Source organism: Pongo pygmaeus, chromosome X (assembly GCF_028885625.2).
Source record: "Pongo pygmaeus isolate AG05252 chromosome X, NHGRI_mPonPyg2-v2.0_pri, whole genome shotgun sequence".
In the NCBI taxonomy this organism is placed as follows: Eukaryota; Metazoa; Chordata; class Mammalia; order Primates; family Hominidae; genus Pongo; species Pongo pygmaeus.
The window spans coordinates 135,062,831-135,080,708 of record NC_072396.2 but is presented as its reverse complement, the minus strand read 5'-3'; the positions used below and the strand labels follow the sequence as shown (position 1 = coordinate 135,080,708).

Sequence of the window (17,878 nt, the reverse complement as noted above, 5' to 3'; positions counted from 1 at the left end):
TGTTGATTTTTTTTTCTCTTAACTCCGTAAATATTTTATTCCACTTTTTATTTGCACAATTTCTGAAAAGAAGTCAGATATAATGTTTATTTGTGCTCCTCTATAGGTAAGGTGTTTGTTTCCCTTGTGGTTTCTTTCAAGATTTTTTTCTTTATTTTGATTTTCTTAAGTTTGAATATGATATGCATAGGCTGAAGGGGGTTTTGGCATTTATCCTGTCTCATGTTCTCTGAACTTCCTGGATCTATGGTTTGGTGTCTGACATTAATTTCGGAGAAATTCTCAGTCATTATTGCTTCAAATATTGCTTCTGTTTCTTTCTGTCTTCTCCTTCCAGGTATTCCCATTACACATGTTTCCACCTTTTGTAGAGGTCCTATAGTTAGTTCTTGGATATTCTGTTATGTACTTTTTTCAGTATTTTTTTTTATTTTCAACTTTTATTTAAAGTTCAGGGGTATATGTGCAGGATGTGCAGTTTTGTCACGTAGCTAAATGCGTGCCATTGTGGTTTGCTGCACAGATCACCCCATCACCTAGGTAGTAAGCCCAGTGTGCATTAGCTATTTTTCCTGATGCTCTCCCTCCTCCCAGCCCCTACCCTCCAACAAGCCCCAGTGTGTGTTGTTCCCTCCCATGTGTCCATGTGTTCTCATGATTCAGCTCCCACTTATAAGTGAGAACATGTAGTATTTGGTTTTCTGTTCTTGCGTTAGTTTGCTGAGGATAATGACTTCCAGCTCCATCCATGTCCCTGCAGAGGACATGTCCTCATTCCTTTAAATAGCTGCATAGTATTCTGTGGTGTATATGTACCACATTTTCTTTATCCAGTCTATCATTGAGGGGCATTTGGGTTGATTCCATGTCTTTGCTATTGTGAATAGTGCTGCAGTGAACATACTCATGCATGTGTCTTTATAATAGAATGATTTATATTCCTTTGGGTGTATACCCAGTAATGGGATTGCTGGGTCAAATGGTATTTCTGGATCTAGGTCTTTGAGGATTCACCACACTGTCTTCCACAGTCATTGAAGTAATTTACACTCCCACCAACAGCGTAAAAGCGTTCCTTTTTCTCCACAACCTCACCAGCATCTGTTGTTTTTCTCTTTTTGTTTTTGCTATGGTCTGAATGTATGTATCCCCCAAAATTCACGTTGAAGCTTAATCAGCAATGTGCTATTAGGAGGTGAGGCCCTTGGGAGGTGATTAGGTCATAAGGGCAGAGCCCTCATGAATGGGATTAGTACACTTATAAAAAGAGACCCCAAAGAGCCGCTTGTCCCTTCCTAATGTGAGGACACAGGTAGAAGGCACAATCTATGAACTAGGAAACAGGCCCTCACTAGACACTGAAGATACTGGCACCTTGATCTTGGACCTCTGAGCTTCCAGAATTGTGAGAAATAAATTACTGTTGTTCATAAGCTACCCAGTTTGTGGTATTTGGTTATAGCAGTTAAAACAGACTAAGACAGGTTTTCAGTTTTGGAAGTTTCTATTGTCATATCCTCAAGCTCAGGGATTATTTCCTTAGTTATGTCCAGTCTAATAATTACCCCATCAAAGGCATTCTTCATTTCTACTAGTGTTTTTGATCTCTAATATTTAATTTTATTCTTTCTTTGAATTTCTTCTTTATGCTCTTATTATCCATCTGTTCTTGTATGTTGTCTAATTTTTTCTTTAAGGACCATTGCATATTAATCATAGTTTTTTTTAAAAAATTCCCAGTCTGATAATTCCAGCGTCTCTTCCATATCTGAGTCTGGTTCTGGTGTTTGCTGTATCTCTTAAAACTGTGTTTTCTACTGTTTAGTATGCCTTGTAATTTTTCGTTAAAATCTGGACATGATGTACTAGGTGAAAGAAACTCTCATAAGTAGCCCTTTAGTAATAAATAGTGTGGTAAGGTGTGGAGGAAGGGAAAGCATTCTCTAGTTCTATGATTAGGTCTCAGTCTTTTGGTGAACCTGTGTCCCTGAACTGTGAACTTCACCAGTGCTTCTCAGTTTTATCCCACTCCCACCACCATCACCCCCGCACCCCCCCCTCCCCCCACACACACACCTTTGGTGGGACAGGATGGCTGGAGGGGGCTGGAGTTGGACATTTATCTTCCCCCAGGTCTGTTAGGTTCTTCTAAAACCCCAGCAGGTGACGCTCTGGTAAAATAGTTTTTCCCGAGGGCAGGCCTTGTGAAGAAGACCAGGATGGTCTGCAATTTCAAAATTGTTCCTTTTCCCCTTCCCCTGCCAGAAACATGAGGACATTTTTCTCTGATATTCACTGTAAGGAACTGGTATATCTCCTGGAGGTAAAACTTATGAATGTGTGGGAGCTCTCCAATGACTGGGTCTTCCTGGAGTTTCTTTTGTTTGTTTGTTTGTTTTTTCCAAGACCGAGTCTCACTCTGTCACTCAGGCTGGAGTGTAGTGTCGTGATCTCAGCTCACTGCAACCTCCACCTCCCAGGTTCAAGTGATTCTCCTGCCTCAGCCTCCTAAGTAGCTGGGATTACAGGCACACACCACCACGCCCAGCTAATTTCACAGACTGGTCCACACTGAGCCTCCAGCAATTTGTTAATTACACCTCAGGTTTTCCTACCCAAGGACTGGGTCCCATGGAGGTTTCTGCTCATGGGTCTTTGGTCCAGTAAATTGTGATTCTCTATATTCACCTGTCTGTATCTCCAGTTTTGTTTTGGGGGCAGCTGTTTGCCCTGTAACCTCACTTCTCTAACAAATATAAGAAGAGTTGTTGATTTTTCACATTGTTCAGCTTTTTACTTGTTATTAATACAGAGTGGCAGCTTCTAAAGGTCCTTACATGCCAGACTGGAAACTGGAAATCTTATGTCTTAGTTTTTACATTTACCTTTCCTCTGTGAGATGAGTCAATGCTACATTCGTGTGTGTGTGTGTGTGTGTGTGTGTTTCAAATTGTTGTTTAACAGTTATTTTAAAAGAAGTACATGAAAACGTGCATATTAAGAAATCTTGGGCCAGGCGCGGTGGCTCACGCCTGTAATCTCAGCATTTTGGGAGGCTGAGGCAGGCGGATCACAAGGTGAGGAGTTCGAGACCAGCCTGGCCAATATGGCGAAACCCCGTCTCTACTAAAAATACAAAAATTAGCCGGGCATGGTGTGGGCGCCTGTAGTCCCGGCTACTCAAGAGGCTGAGGCGGGAGAATTGCTTGAACCCGGGAGGCAGAGGTTTCAGTGAGCCAAGATCGCACCACTGCACTCCAGCCTAGGCAACAGAGTGAAATTCTGTCAAAAAAAAAGAAAAAAAAAAAAAGGAAAGCAGGAAAGAAAGAAATCTTGAAATGCAATTGCATATTCACTAACACAACTCCATCTGTGCCTTGTATTTCTTTTTCCGGGCTCCCATATTTGTGTGCCTCCCATAACCACGTCCCTCAGCATTTGCTTTCCAGCCCGCTAACCTCTGGCACTACTTTGATTCTTCATTACTCCCCCTTACATTTTCAGTAAAAATAAAATGAGTGTAACTGAAGTTAGAATCTGACTCTTTATGCAAAGCTACAGAGCAGCAGGAAATTCTGAGGTTAAGTTTCTCAATGCTGCATTCTTTAAAAACATCTGTCAGCAACATTATTGTGTAGGCAGTTGTCGGTTCAAGAGAATTGGTCCTATATTTTATTATTACAGGGCTGTTATTTCCTACATTTCAAATAAAAGAAATTGATGTTACCTTGAAATATCTTAGTTATATTTGAGGTGGAGAATGAGGAACATGATGTGAACTTTTGTGTGTTGGAATCCTAGTTCATTTATAAAAACGGGCCTGTGTGCTTTTGTGTCCATCTCTTGCTGACATGGCCAACTCAAACCTAAAGTTCTTCATCAAGAGGAAGAACCAACCTTTTTGTGGTATTCAGATGAACCACAAATGAATCTGGATATATGGTTTCATATTTTATATTGATTGTTTAGCCTTAGTATCACAGGCAGAAGCTCTGAAGGAAGAAAATGACAGCCTCCGTTGGCAGCTCGATGCCTACCGGAATGAAGTAGAACTGCTCAAGCAAGAACAAGGCAAAGCCCACAGAGAAGATGACCCAAACAAAGAACAGCAGCTGAAACTCCTGCAACAAGCCCTGCAAGGAATGCAACAGGTAAAGGCATTTTGGTTTTCTGAGCTTCTGGGTAGAATAGCATCAGCTTCTCACCTATAAAAGGGTCCCCTGCAAGCAAATCAGATATCAAACCTATTATTCTTCTTGATGTAATATTATCTGGCATGGCTGAGGAAGGAATTATTGTTGTGGTTAATTAAATATTCCAATTAATACAGAGATAGCAATGGATTGCCAGCTTTCAAAGAATGAGCATTCAGTGAAAAATATTTAACATTAGACTACACTGAACATAATCTAATCTTTTCTTTATGCTTCAGAAGGTACTTAGGGATCTAGACAGGGCCTCAGGGTCTTTACAAAGAACCTCAATTATTTAGATATGAAAAAGTGCTGATGAACAAGTATCTAGTTGATAGAATACCAAGAAATACAGCCTTTTAAAAGGAATGGCAGGAATCTACCCTTGATTTCAGTAGAAATAGGTACATTGTAGGTTTTTAAGTGTCAATGCTTTGAGCACATAATACCAACTTGTTTTTATTTTGTTTTGTATTAACAGTCACTTATGTGAATGAGTTTACCTGTGCATAATTCAAAGTGTAAAAAGCAAAGTAAATAAATGCACCCAACTGCGATTGCATTCACAGACAACATAGTGTAGCAGATGTTCAACATCTAGGAGTTTTACGTAACCATCACCACAGTGATCCTACAGTTTAAAAGATATCAACAGCTGCTTTCACTGAAGTAAAGGAGTAGTGCCTCTGAGTAAGGCCACTATTGTCTTCTGTCATGCTAGACTACCAGCCATTGTCCTTACATCTTAAATTGTGCAATAGTTTTTAACTGTATGCCTTGAAATTATCTAGGGCAAAGCTAATTGCTGGTTGGAAATTACAAATCATGAACAGCAGTCTATTCTGGCACTAGGAACCCTATGTTATTCTTTCTGCCACCATTGTCTTCCTATACGACAAGTAATATGACATTAATATTTCACCTTTTCTATTAACAAAATGTGTGAAGTAATGCTCACCTTCCTTTTACCGTCACCATGGAGTTTAATTAGAACATGTAAATTATATCAGAGATCTTTCTATGAAAAAATGCACCTCCTCACCTACACTTCAAAGAACTTTGACAATGTACATTGTACCATGCTTTTTAGCCCTTCCAGTGGTCTTTTGCAAGCCTCTGAAAAGCAAGACTTTGGAAACATTTTTGTTGTTGCTGTTTTTCCCCTCTTTGGTTTTCAAACCATTTCACATAAGGATAGTTCTGCTACTTAAATGCAATTCGAAAATCATGAAACTTTATTTCATTTCATCACTTCAAAGACCTCAGTGAGAATTAGGTCTCTACCTCTTAAAAAATAATTTCACTCATTTTGATTATTTTGTATTGAAAAAAAATGCCTTGTAAACAATGATAAAATTTCTCACATCTTATCTCAAAAGATGTATAGTATAATAAGGCGTGTAAGGACATGAACTCTGGGGTTGACCCAACCTGATTTTAAATCCCAGCTCTGCCACTGACTATCTGAATGGTGTTAGGGAAGCCACTTAACCTCTCCTAGCCTTAGGGATAATAGTAACATAGGGTCATTGTGAGGTTTAAATGAGACCTTGCATGTAAAACCCTTAGCACAATGCTTAGTACATATTAGGCACTCAATAAATATTTTTTGTTGAAATTATTAATAATGCTAAATATAGCTTCCTGCCTACTTATATGGAAACTAACATATGTAAAATCTGGATTCTTTACTACTATCCTCACAGAAATTGAACTTGGCTTGGCAAACGGCTATTTGCAAGAATGCTTTACAACATTACATTTACTTCTATGCAGCAATCAAAACATTGCCCATACAGTATTAACTGCACCCTACTCTGACCCCCGGCCAGAATAGGGAAGAAGTTAAGTGACTGGATCAATTAGTTTCTCAAGACCTTTCTAAAATATTAACAAGTTCAAAGAAATTTCTTAAGAGGCAGACAAAATAACGTAAAGTGAAAATATCTTGATTTGCCCAATCTCTTTATGGAAAAATGGTCGTGTGTGCTGGAAGAAAGTGAGGCAGGCCCACCTGATATCTAATTTCAGCCAGAGATTTTAAATGAAGTGCAGCTCCGTAATTCATAAATTGATTGTCTTCGGTCTTTCTTGTAGCATCTACTCAAAGTCCAAGAGGAATACAAAAAGAAAGAAGCTGAACTTGAAAAACTCAAAGATGACAAGTTACAGGTGGAAAAAATGTTGGAAAATCTTAAAGAAAAGGTACATGCACCCTAAGTGAACCTTTTTCCTTGCCCCTTTACCTACTTTTCAGTGACAGTGAAAATGCCCTGGAAGTTATGCCCTAGAAATCAATGGGGAATGTTTGACCAATTGGGAATTAAAAGCCCCTCTCGGGGTTAATTCTTACACTAAGGGCTTTGCTTTTAGGTATGAGTCCTTGGCATTTCTAAGGGTTCTGGAGTGTACACCTTTCAATGAATAAGAAGTCAGTTCATCCCTAAAACTCCTCAGTCTTCTCTCTTGGAGCCGACCAGAGTGCATACCTCTTCCCTGCTTCATCTTGTCAAGCAAATAGCAACATAGAAAACTCATGTGACACAAACTACCTTTAATTGAGCATTTCATTAAAGGAAGAAACACAAGTGCAGCTAGCACATTGGCATTTCTTTGCAGCTAGTCAATTTAGTGTAATAATGAGTAGCTGCAGATGAGAGGAATAGCCAATACCAAGAAGAGGGAAACCTTGGGAAAAAAAAAAAAATAAGACACAGTATTCTAAAGCTATAAGCCAAGATGGGACTTTATCAATTGAGAGCTCTCAGCAATGAGAACCACGAATGAGGACCAGAGAGTCTAATATCTGGATAGAATCATGTATCACAACCATGAATCAGGTGCCCATTCTATTCAAGGTGTGTAAAGTCAACCTCTCCAATCTCCTTGATGCATCAATACTCAGCTGACGTTATCCTCTGAAAAGGGAAGCCCATTGACCAGAAATTCCTTGTTTTGATGTCTCTAAAGGAAGAGAAGATTAGGAGCTTGGACCGAGAGTCAGAAATCAACAGTGATACAGTTCCTCAAGAGCATATTCTCTTTATCTTCTGTTCTCAGCTCAGGAAGATGCAGTGCATACAGGCCCTGAGTGTGTTTACCAGCGCAGTGCCTTCCCCTAGAGTGCCATTAAGAACTGGCAACCTTGGTGTAGTTGAAACAAATGATTGAAAGTGTTTTCTTCTAGAGGCCATTTGCAACGTGCTTTTAATTCTTCCACTTCATAAAACCAACTCACTTTCCAGTTTCGTGGGCACTATTAAAGAAACAAGCATAATCCCAGAGAAATTCATTTATCAAGCATTTAATTGAAAAGCGCCAAAGCTGCTCTACTTATCAGGACTTTCCTCATGCCATCAGGGCTTCTAAAATGTCCCAGAGCTGCCACATAGCTCTGTTTTGCTTCCTGCATAAAATGGATTATGTATCCAGAAGACTGTAGACAGACATGGGGTTATGCTCATGACATTATGCTTAGAATTACTCTTCAGGATTGACATCACAATTTGACCTAAGGACATTTTTTTTGTGTAAGTAGCTTTCTGCTTTGTAAAGTATTTCATTTAAAGAAGTAAGAGGTCAAATGGCATAGAAGAAACTTGCCATATTGTGCCTAAGGGTAAGTGTTTCCCATTTGGAAACTGAATAGACCATGAAGTGTTGGCTGATGAGGACAGGGGAAAAGATCCACCTGATAATCCAAAAAACAGTGAGTCAAAATATCTTTTTTTCTTGTTATTTTAAGCAAAGCTTCTTTTAGAGAAATTCATGACAGTTCATTATAAACTGATCTTCTCTGGGAAGCTGATTTGTGACCAAATATTTCAACCTGACACAATTAGGTTAGGAAGCAAAGTACCATCACATTAGACTGCAAAAATAATTTCAGGTTGAAAGGAAAGCAATAAGTTTTGGTGAGGAGGGATCTCTTTTTTTATTTGCTTTTGTTTGGGTTTCTTGACAGTAAGCTACAGGGTGAGTTATTGTCAGTGTTTTGCAGTATAACAATATGACTTATGTCTGTCTTAGTGCAGAAAGAACTAAGCTCTTTAAATCTGCTAGTAAAATTCAAGGTGATAAGCATCCTTTCAATGTACCTTCTAATTTTTTAAATGCCAGCTATGATAAAATTGAAGTCAGGTTTAAGTGAGGCTGCAGTTCTATTCAAGATGGCTAAAACTTCCCAGAATATTTTCACATCTTAAATCAACCCCAATCTGTTAAACTCTCACACTTAAGAAACGGCTTACCATATCATTTAATGTTTTAAGGGGGTCAGAAGCAGATGTGAAGCCCGTGGCTTAGAAGTGAGCTAGTAGTTTAAATCAAACTTGGCATAATGGTTACTGCCTGGATTGGATTCTAAAGGCCAAAGATTGAGTAGGTCATCAAGAAAGGGTTCCCCTCTGACTACAGCCAGGAAGCCTGTAAATTCACAAAACAACATGTCTTGCAGCATAGACCATTCATTTCATTCAGAGACAGCATCCTGGAAGCTTTGAAGACATCTTTAAAGAAAACAGAAGGAATCCTGTCCCTTCTAAGGGTTTGTGGAAAGGAAGAAGTGAAAATGCATCTGAGTCAGCCATGATCTGCCCCCCAAGGAGCATTTCAGCAGCATTTTCTTTTCAGCAGTAAAAGAAGCAGTGATTTCTTTTATTCCTTCTTCTGAAAGCTTTGCCTTCACATTTATAATAACAGAAAAGATATTCTCCATACCCAAAGAGAGAAAGAAAGAGCCATGAAAGGTCTGGAGGTTTTTTCACTTTGATTGCTGGTCATGGATTTCACCTGAGTTTCTCTTAGGACCCCCCCCCCCCCCCCCCCCCCCCGCTTCCTGCTACACTCTTAAAGAGAAGAACTTTCCACAACAAAGAAGGCCATTACTAATGCTATTTTTTGTCATGGTCATTTCTTGCTGTAAAGTCAGGAATATTCTAACTGATAATGTCCTTATCGGAGAGAGAGAGAGAGAGAGAGACTAGTAAATAAAAGCTCTAATTTTTAGGTCAAAAACCAACAGTTGATTAACTGTCAGTGGAATGTAAGCTCTAATTTTTAGTTCAAAAACCAACAGTTGATTAACTGTCAGTGGATTGGCAATGTAGCCAACGTAGATTGTCCATTGAGATGGGATTTACCATTAACAGAGTGTGGACCTTAAACTTTTTTAAAAAAACAATGGTCCTTTTAACACTGGGATGAAATCCTGGCTCCACTTCCTTGCAGTGTGATCTTAGCCAATTTACCTGAGCCTCACTTTCCTCATCTGCAGAATGGAGATAATACTTACCTAACAGTGCCTAGCATCTTGTTAGTATACCATAAATGTTGGGTCTAGTTGCCCAGATTGCTTGTATAAAGTCAAGATGAAGGCAGAAAAAAAAACTGGTGAAGGTAAATGTTTAAATGTTTCTGTGTTTTGGAGCCCTATAAATAAACTTTGGAATATCTGTGATGCTTTTGTAATTTATGCTATTTTCTCTCCCATTCAGTAATCCAAATTGAACGGTATTGTTTTTATGGTCCTGTGTTAAGTTACCTGTTGTGTAGTTAATTGAAACCAACTCTATTGCCAAATAAAGTGAACTGACCTAGAAGCATGTTATGTCCACAGGAAAGCTGTGCTTCTAGGCTGTGTGCATCAAACCAGGATAGCGAATACCCTCTTGAGAAGACCATGAACAGCAGTCCTATCAAATCTGAACGTGAAGCACTGCTAGTGGGTAAGGAAGCTAATGCACACATGCCACGTACAATGCCTGGGTACAATGGAGGAGGGGAGGGCTTTACCTAAGATTAATAAGCACATGCCAAGCATTTATGAAGCATGGCAGTGCAAGAACTCAGAGTTCTGAAGATGATAGGTTAAGAGCAAATACAAACTTCCAAATTTAACAGCAGCTGCCAGGCTCCCTCACACTCCTTGTAGCCACTGCCATGTCAAGCAGTCAAGCATGTCAGTACAAGCACTAAGCTAAGAGGGGTCAGCTGGAGAAACACACTGTAGATTTTTTTTAAATATCTGTGCAAGGATAGATAAGCCCTCTCATGTCCACTCAGGGGGCTAGTGCAGACTGTATTTGGCAGAGAGCTTTTCCAGAGAGCCTCTGGAGCAAGTATAGGCCTCTCAAGTTTTTCCAGGTTACTGGCTAAGCTATTTTTACAACACTTCTGACGCCAAATGACAAGGGATTGTTTGTTTGTTTGTTTGTTTTAACCTCCCGACACCAGATACATGGTGTCTTTTCCAACACCACATCTCCAACTCTTCAATACCAAGTGGGTGTCCTACAGTTGAATTCCGTTCTCACACTCACTACCCAAAGTTAGAGTTTAACATTAGACTCCATGAGTTTAAGGGCTCAGTCCTGGAAGACTGCCCTCTCTATAGATGCCAGTCTCAAATATACGGTATCCAAGTTTCCTCTACTTCTGTCTGATTTGGCTACAAAGTCAGGGGTTTCCACAATACCCACCCCAGGTTTGATAATTTGCTAGAATAGCTCACAGAACTCAGGAAAGTGCCTTGCTTACTCTTACTGATTTAGCATAAAGGATACAATGGAAGAGGTGTATAGAGCAAGGTACTGGGAAGGGGTATGCGGAGTTTCTGTACATTTTTGGGTGCGCATCTTGATGTGTTTGCCAACCAGAAACCTCTCTGAACCCCATCATTTCAAAGTTCTTATGGAGGCTTCATTATATAGGCATGATTGATGAAATCACTGGCTATTGGTGATTAGCTCAATCTCCAGCCACTCTCTCCTCCCTGATGTTCCAACTCTCTAATCATGCCTAAGTCTTTCTGATGGCCAGCCCCAATTCTAAAGCTATAAGGGGCCCCCAGCTACCACTCATCTTAACTCTTATCACTCCAGAAATTCCAAAGGTTTTAGGAGCTGTGTGCCCCGGGGACCAGGGACAAAGACCAGATATTTATTTTTTTATTATATCACAGTGGCAGATGACTCAGGAAACTGGTGTGTTGGACACTAGTGGGCTTTGATGAGGTCCATGCTAGCATTGCTCTCTGTAAAAATTCATTCAGAGAGGCAAGATGGCACAAATGGTTAAAGAATCAGACAGATCTGGCTTCCCATCTTGACCCCACCATTTCTTCTCTGAGCTTCAGTTCCTCCATCTGCAAAATGGGCATAATGATATTACCCACCCGAAAGGGCAGTTGTGAGTATTAAATACAATAACTCACCTAAATCACTTAGCATAGTGCCTGGCCCATAGTAAGCCCTCAGTAAGTAGAAAACATATTACACTTCACAGCACCATTCACAAATGCTGGCTAACTTTATATTCCAGTTGGAGAACAGTGACAGATTGAGGCTCTAAAATATTTAAGAGGGGCTAATCATTTAAGAATGACTGGTCTTAGGCCACAGCAGATAATCCCAGCTGCCATCTAGGAAGCTGAGCTATACAGTAGCCCCACTCTAGTCTCAAAAGCCCTCCACACTGACTGGCTCCTGCATATTTTTAAGATATCTCTGCCTCCTTTGGTAATGGATATTATCCTCAGATTTAACACTTTGATATGTTAATAAAGATGCACAGGGGGACCTGCCATTGAACCTTCAAGAAAAGTGACAACTTATTACAACTTATTAACATCTTGCAACTCCAAGTTCTTAACAAATTGGCATGGCAACAGGGAGACCTGTCAGAGAAATGCTGGGGATAGAAGGAAGCCTCTGTGAATGGATAGTCCTAGAAAAAAAGATTCTTAAAATAAGTCTTTCTTGTTTTGTTTTTTCAAGAAGGTAGTCTTGGGCTGGCAGAGAGAAAGGAAAATCTATTTTTTCAATCAGCTTTTTGGGTGTGAACCCACAAAATCGCTTAATGTTTTTAAACCTCTGGAGTTATTTCTTGGCATTTGACAGCCTTTCTTGGCCAGGACATCTAGAATTTCTTCAAACATGGAATGTCTTCTTCAGAATTTAAGTTTCTCAGCCAGAATCAGTGTTTAGAAATTCAATTCACCTAGTCATTTGAGAATAAAGTAATGTTCTAAGTAATAGCATCCCTTTTGAACAGATTTTGAGCCCTGCCATCAGTTCCTTCTGGAACCCTTCCCCAACTTACCCCTTTGATTGAACTTCAAACTACAATTTAAACCTGTGCTAGTCTTTGTCAGCCTCTTAAAGGGACAGACAAGTTGTAGTTTAGAAACCAAATCAAATTTTGCTTTTATTTCCTGACAATTTTCAACAAACTCAATTCTGGGTCTATTTGATGCACTTAAGATCTTATGAAAGGAGGTGAACGCAAAAAAAAAATTAAAGAAAGAAATATTATACTTTTGAAAAATTTATTTTCCACCTGTTTCCAGAGAAAGAAGTATTAAACAATTAACCTAATGGCCAGAACAATCAAGGCAGCATGTGAAGCTGCCAGCCACCCCAGAGTTAGGCTAAGTGGAAATCAGGGGCATTCCTGGAGGCTGTAAACTGCTATAAGAATTCGGTTACACAAAGAGATTCGAGGCTGTAAGCACGGAATGCTAGTGACCACTTGAGTTAGCTGTGAATGAAATGTTTGGCTTTTCTTTACAGAGCTGTTCACAAAATAATACCCAAATACAATCAGCAGACTTTCTTGTGAGAGGCACAAGTTAATCAGGAAAGTACATGATTTGTACGTTTACCACAACAGCAAGGCATTATTAACACCTAAGTGGCTAAAGTCTAATTTAAAGACTGTGAAGGAACTGCAAAAGCCCAGCACGGTGTAAATTCATTGTAAAATCCTTGAATCAGACAGTGTTTAGCCATCACAAGTAATTAAAGTGGCTCCTCAAATGCCAGCTTTTCTACATGTGATATAGCACAGTAAGAGGCAGTATGTGACTGTCTGGGTTCAAATACCAGCCCTGCCACTTACCAGCTGTGTGACCTTGGACAAGTTGCTTACACTTTTAGTGCATCTGTGTCCTCAGCTGTGAACTGGGTATGACAATACACACCTCACGGGATTATTATAAAGATTAAATGAGTAAAATACGTGTAAACTTAGAATAGTGTCCAGTATATTTCTGTTGTACATATGAGTCAGCTCTTGCTATTCACTGTCATGTGGAACCTTGAGAAATACAAGGCTCAAGTATAACCTCCATGCTCTTGTCTCTGTAGGGATTATCTCCACATTCCTTCATGTTCACCCATTTGGAGCAAGCATTGAATACATCTGTTCCTACTTGCACCGTCTTGATAATAAGGTATATGGGGGCCTAAAATGGGGCTGCAACGGGATGTGGGGTTCTTTGTTAACAGGTGACCTGACTCTCCTCAAGCATAAATAGGTCATTAGTTACTGCTTTCAGGAAGTTTCCCTCACCTGCTCTCTCACTGTGATTCAGTGCAGAGCTTCCCCTTTGCAAGTGGGATGACCCATGTGTCCTGGTTTGCTGGAGACTGAAGGGTTTCCTGGGACTTGAGATTTTCGATGTTAAAACCAGGGCAGTCTCAGGCAAACTTGAATAAGTTGACCATCCTTTTTCCAACATATATCTTAGAAGACTTTTCCTCTCTTAATTTACCTATAAGCTGCAAACCAACCCATATCAGCTTTCTTACCCACCAAACTTTTTTTTTTGAGACAGGGTCTCACTCTGTTGCCCAGGCTGGAGTGCATTTGTGAGATCACAGCTCACTGTAGCCTCAACCTCCTGGGCTCAAGTAATCCTCCCACCTCAGCCTCCTAAGTAGCTGGGACTACAGACGCATGCCACCATGCCTGGCTAATTTTTGTATTTTTTATAGAAACAGGGTTTTGCCATGTTGCCCAGGCTGGCCTTGAACTCCTGGACTCAAGCAAGCCACCTGCCTCGGCCTCCCAAAGTGCTGGGATTACAGGCATGAGCCACCGTACCCGGCCCCATCAAACTTTTGTCCCTGGTTTTTAGCCATTAGCCAACGTTCATTTTCAAAATGGGAAGTCTTACTCCATCCACCTCTCCCACCATCACCCCTGCTATTGTCTATTACAAAACAAGGGAGGCAGGGGCCAAAAAAAAAAAAAAAGATGGAGCAATGAGCTGAGAGCCTCTGTAACACAGACTGAATATTTGCTCACAGATTATCTCATGGTCCATTTCCTTCTCTGGATGCTATCCTTTGGAGGAACTCCTAGGGCATCTGGAGCAGGGGTAAGTGCTAATTCCCTAGGAAATCAAGGGTGCCTCTAAGATGCAGGAGGGGACTCTTGACTCCTCAGAATGAATCAGCTCAGGATACTTTTTTTTTTTCAGAAACAGCATTCAGTGAAATGTGCCCATAAATTGCACTGCCTATTTCATAGGATCTGGGCCTTTTGAGAAGTGCCATTGAATATAGGTGCTGTCCAAAATGTTAAGTCATTTAAGCATATGTTCTCTTAACAAAGACAGTGGCCCACTTGGGAATCTTATTGTTCTAACCACATCCCAGCTGTGGCGATACATCCTCTTCAATGGCATTTGCTTTCATTGGAGCTAGCACTGCCCCCTCATTTCCCTCTGGGAAGTGATGCTATTCTGCAATTAAATAGCCCACTTGGCAGTGAAGGGGAGGATGGAATGTGAATACTAGGACCAAGTAGTCCATTGCAATGGTATGAAATTGAACTATGTGTCAGTAAAAACCATCTGCTTATTTTTTAATTTACAAAAATAATACATGCACATTATCTTAAAAATGTAAGCAGTATAGAAATCTAGTAAAGGGAAAGTGCAAGTTACCACCCACAATCCCACTGCCCAAGGATAACTACTGTTAACAGTTCGCCACATATTTCAGACCCTTTCCTGCAAGTGTGCTGTACCTATATTAAATGTATATATCTATACACATTATCTATGTTTTCTGAAATGGGGATTCAACTCTATATGATACCCTGGAATGTGCTTCATTCACTTGACTGGATACAGTCTACTGCCAGCACTGGGAAGAAGTCATAACTGCCCTCCTAGCCTAGGCCTAGCTCTCCCTTAGCAACTTCCTGCCACAGTAGTGCCAGGGTCTCCCAAAGAGAGCCTGAGGTGATACCAACAGAATCGGGGCTCCCTCCAGCTTCAGGGATATTCATTGTGACGCCAACTCTGGGTGTCTTTCAGGATCCCTTGGTGCTCTTTACCCAAGCCCTGGTGCCAAGGCTCATAGTGAGGAGGGTAACTTACTAACTCTACTAATGTGAAGATGACCACCTAAAACAAGTCCTAAAGGAGTCCACAGATTTGTTTTTGTTTTCATATTGAGGGATGTCTGTGTGTGTGTGTGTGTGTGTGTGTGTGTGTGTGTGTGAGAGAGAGAGAGAGAGAGAGAGAAATGGGGAGATAAAGACAATGCAGAGAAGTATGAACACAGAGCTTTCCCCATTCCTGTTACTTCTCCATTATGAACTAACGCATTTGTGAGGGATTCTGCTCTGGTGGCAGCCATTTCTACCTTCCTCCCCTCCCAAAAGGCTCAGCAGCTTCAGTGGACCTGCACACAGCATCACCAGCACTGAGCAGCCATCATTCAGCTTCTTACAAACCCAGGCCTTTCCACATGACTGACCCCAGCTCTTTCCAATAGCAACTCAGCAGACCCTATCTGATGGTCACAGCAGAGGAACACTGCTGGCTGGAAGCCACTCTGCCAACACACACAAATGCGCAAGGAGCAGGAGGAGGTTAAACGCCCCTGCAACACACACACAGACACATCAGCATTCTAAAGTAGGCAACACTGGGAAAGAAGATTAGGAAAATAGAACTGGTTTTGAATGGAGATGTTCTCTCTGTCCCACAGATCTGCACCAGCGATGTGGAGTGTCTCATGGGTAGACTCCAGCATACCTTCAAGCAGGAAATGACTGGAGTTGGAGCCAGCCTGGAAAAGAGATGGAAATTCTGTGGCTTCGAGGGCTTGAAGCTGACCTGAATCTCTTTGCCTCACAACTTGGGATCCTGAAGATAAATATGTGTTGGACAAGCTTAGAAAGTGATTTGTATTTTTAATGGTTTTCAAGTGGAAGTTCCTTTGAATTTGTCAGTTCATTCCTGGAAAATCTTTTGAGTTAAAATAAGGATCCTAGGACAGCACCTCGAACTACAGGCCCTAAAGAGAAATTGCCTCAAACCGCAAGTGCTGTAACTTCCTCCCCTTTCTGTCAATTGGTTGTCTTTAAATATTGCAAAAGTCCTGATGCTAAACAGTATTTGGAGTGTTTTCAGTGTCTGTACTACTGTTGTAGACTTTGGTATTTTTTTAAACACTGTTAACTGAAATGTTTTGATGATTTGTATGTGATTTCTATTTCTAAACTTCTCTTTACATTAATGTTGTTACTGGTGAAAGGCATGAGAGCAGCACTAAGTCCTCTGTGTAACTGCCATTGTCTTTCCAATCCTCAGTAGACCAGTAAATAAAGAACACATCAGTGTCTTCTAGAAGGTGTCTGACCAGGTTCACCTTTTAAACAACAAAGCATGGTTTGTGGCTTTTTGCAAAATTACTATGAACCAAAAGTTGACAAATGTTCCAAAGTTATTTTCTCTAACATATCACATTAAAGATCTGTTTCAGAATTGTAAAAAGTACATCTAGATGTGTTTGCAGAAAGCAAGTATCCAGTATGACTGGCATGTGTTCGTGCTCTTCAGAATCACTTGTAAATAGTCTGCTTTTAAAGGAGGGCATGTTCAGTTTTCTGTGAATTAAAATACGCTCATGTGTGGGCACACATGCACAAACACACGCACGCACGCACACAGTGGCAGAAGGGATTTATATTAATATTCTTTCCCCTCTGGCCTTCTTACAGTCTGTTGGTCCCTTTGCTTCTGTTGTCAGTGTGTTGAATTGCAAACCGTATACTGCTGTAAATACTATGTTTACTTCATGCTGAATGTTTGCAAAGACTTGATGTAAGTATTAATAGTAATGAATCAATGAATAAATAAAGAGCTAGGGTTTGTGAGGCTTTCTACAAATAGGTCAGCTCCACCTGGAGTGCGAATTGCCAGAGACACCTCGGTAGTGCCCATCAGCAAATCGCAATGGCAGCATGTGAGTGGACCATTCAGAAACTTCTACTTGGTGGAAAGGAAACGGAGAGGATGGAGGTTTGGGGCGAATGTCCTGAGGCAGAGATGGTCTTTATTGTGTGTGGTGGTGGTTGTGGTATTTATAATAATGCAAGCATACCCTCCCTTGAGTCTCAATTGAAGATAAAAGAATGTACTGAGTAAGCAAAGCCAATGGAGAGTATTTCACGAAAATACTTTGTAAATGAGATGCCAGTAGTGTTCAAAGTTGTATTTTTAAAAGATAAATATTCCTTTTTATACCTCAGTTTTGTGTCCTGTTTTTAATGACTTACGCTCTAAGTAATCCATTAGTAGTTATCTCAGTTCCTTCCTTTGGGTTACTAGGATGTTGGAAAAAGATGCCAAGTCTGCCTTGACAACTGGAAACAGGGTTCCACAGCAGCCCATTCATGCTGAAAACTGACTTCCCCCTCAAGCACCCTGCTGTGGCACCAGCAGGAAGCTAGGGTTAATTTTACACTAGCTTGCTCACTGATGCATCTCTCATCGATGCTACGGAAGGCTTTGATTCATCAGTCTCGGGCTCTTGGAATACCTAATTTTAGTAATATCTATGAAATCAAGGGAAACTTTCCACTTACAGTTTTTTCTTGTTTAA

At 40.5% G+C, this 17,878-nt stretch overlaps 1 protein-coding gene across 12 annotated transcripts in view; it reads left to right on the top strand.

Moving 5' to 3' along the window:
• The window catches only part of ENOX2 (ecto-NOX disulfide-thiol exchanger 2), a 278,132-nt gene extending 260,608 nt beyond the window's left edge, over positions 1 to 17,524 (top strand). For 10 of the 12 annotated variants that reach the window (XM_054472151.2, XM_054472149.2, XM_063660718.1 and 7 more), the window contains 5 exons: positions 3,970 to 4,151; positions 6,291 to 6,398; positions 9,811 to 9,919; positions 13,340 to 13,425; positions 15,980 to 17,524. In XM_054472151.2, the coding sequence (XP_054328126.1) occupies positions 3,970 to 4,151; positions 6,291 to 6,398; positions 9,811 to 9,919; positions 13,340 to 13,425; positions 15,980 to 16,111 (617 nt within the window). In that variant the 3' untranslated portion in view covers positions 16,112 to 17,524. The remainder of the gene's footprint in view (positions 1 to 3,969; positions 4,152 to 6,290; positions 6,399 to 9,810; positions 9,920 to 13,339; positions 13,426 to 15,979) is intronic. The other 2 variants (XM_063660721.1, XM_063660713.1) reach the window with 1 other exon arrangement.
• The last annotated feature ends 354 nt before the right edge of the window (positions 17,525 to 17,878 follow it).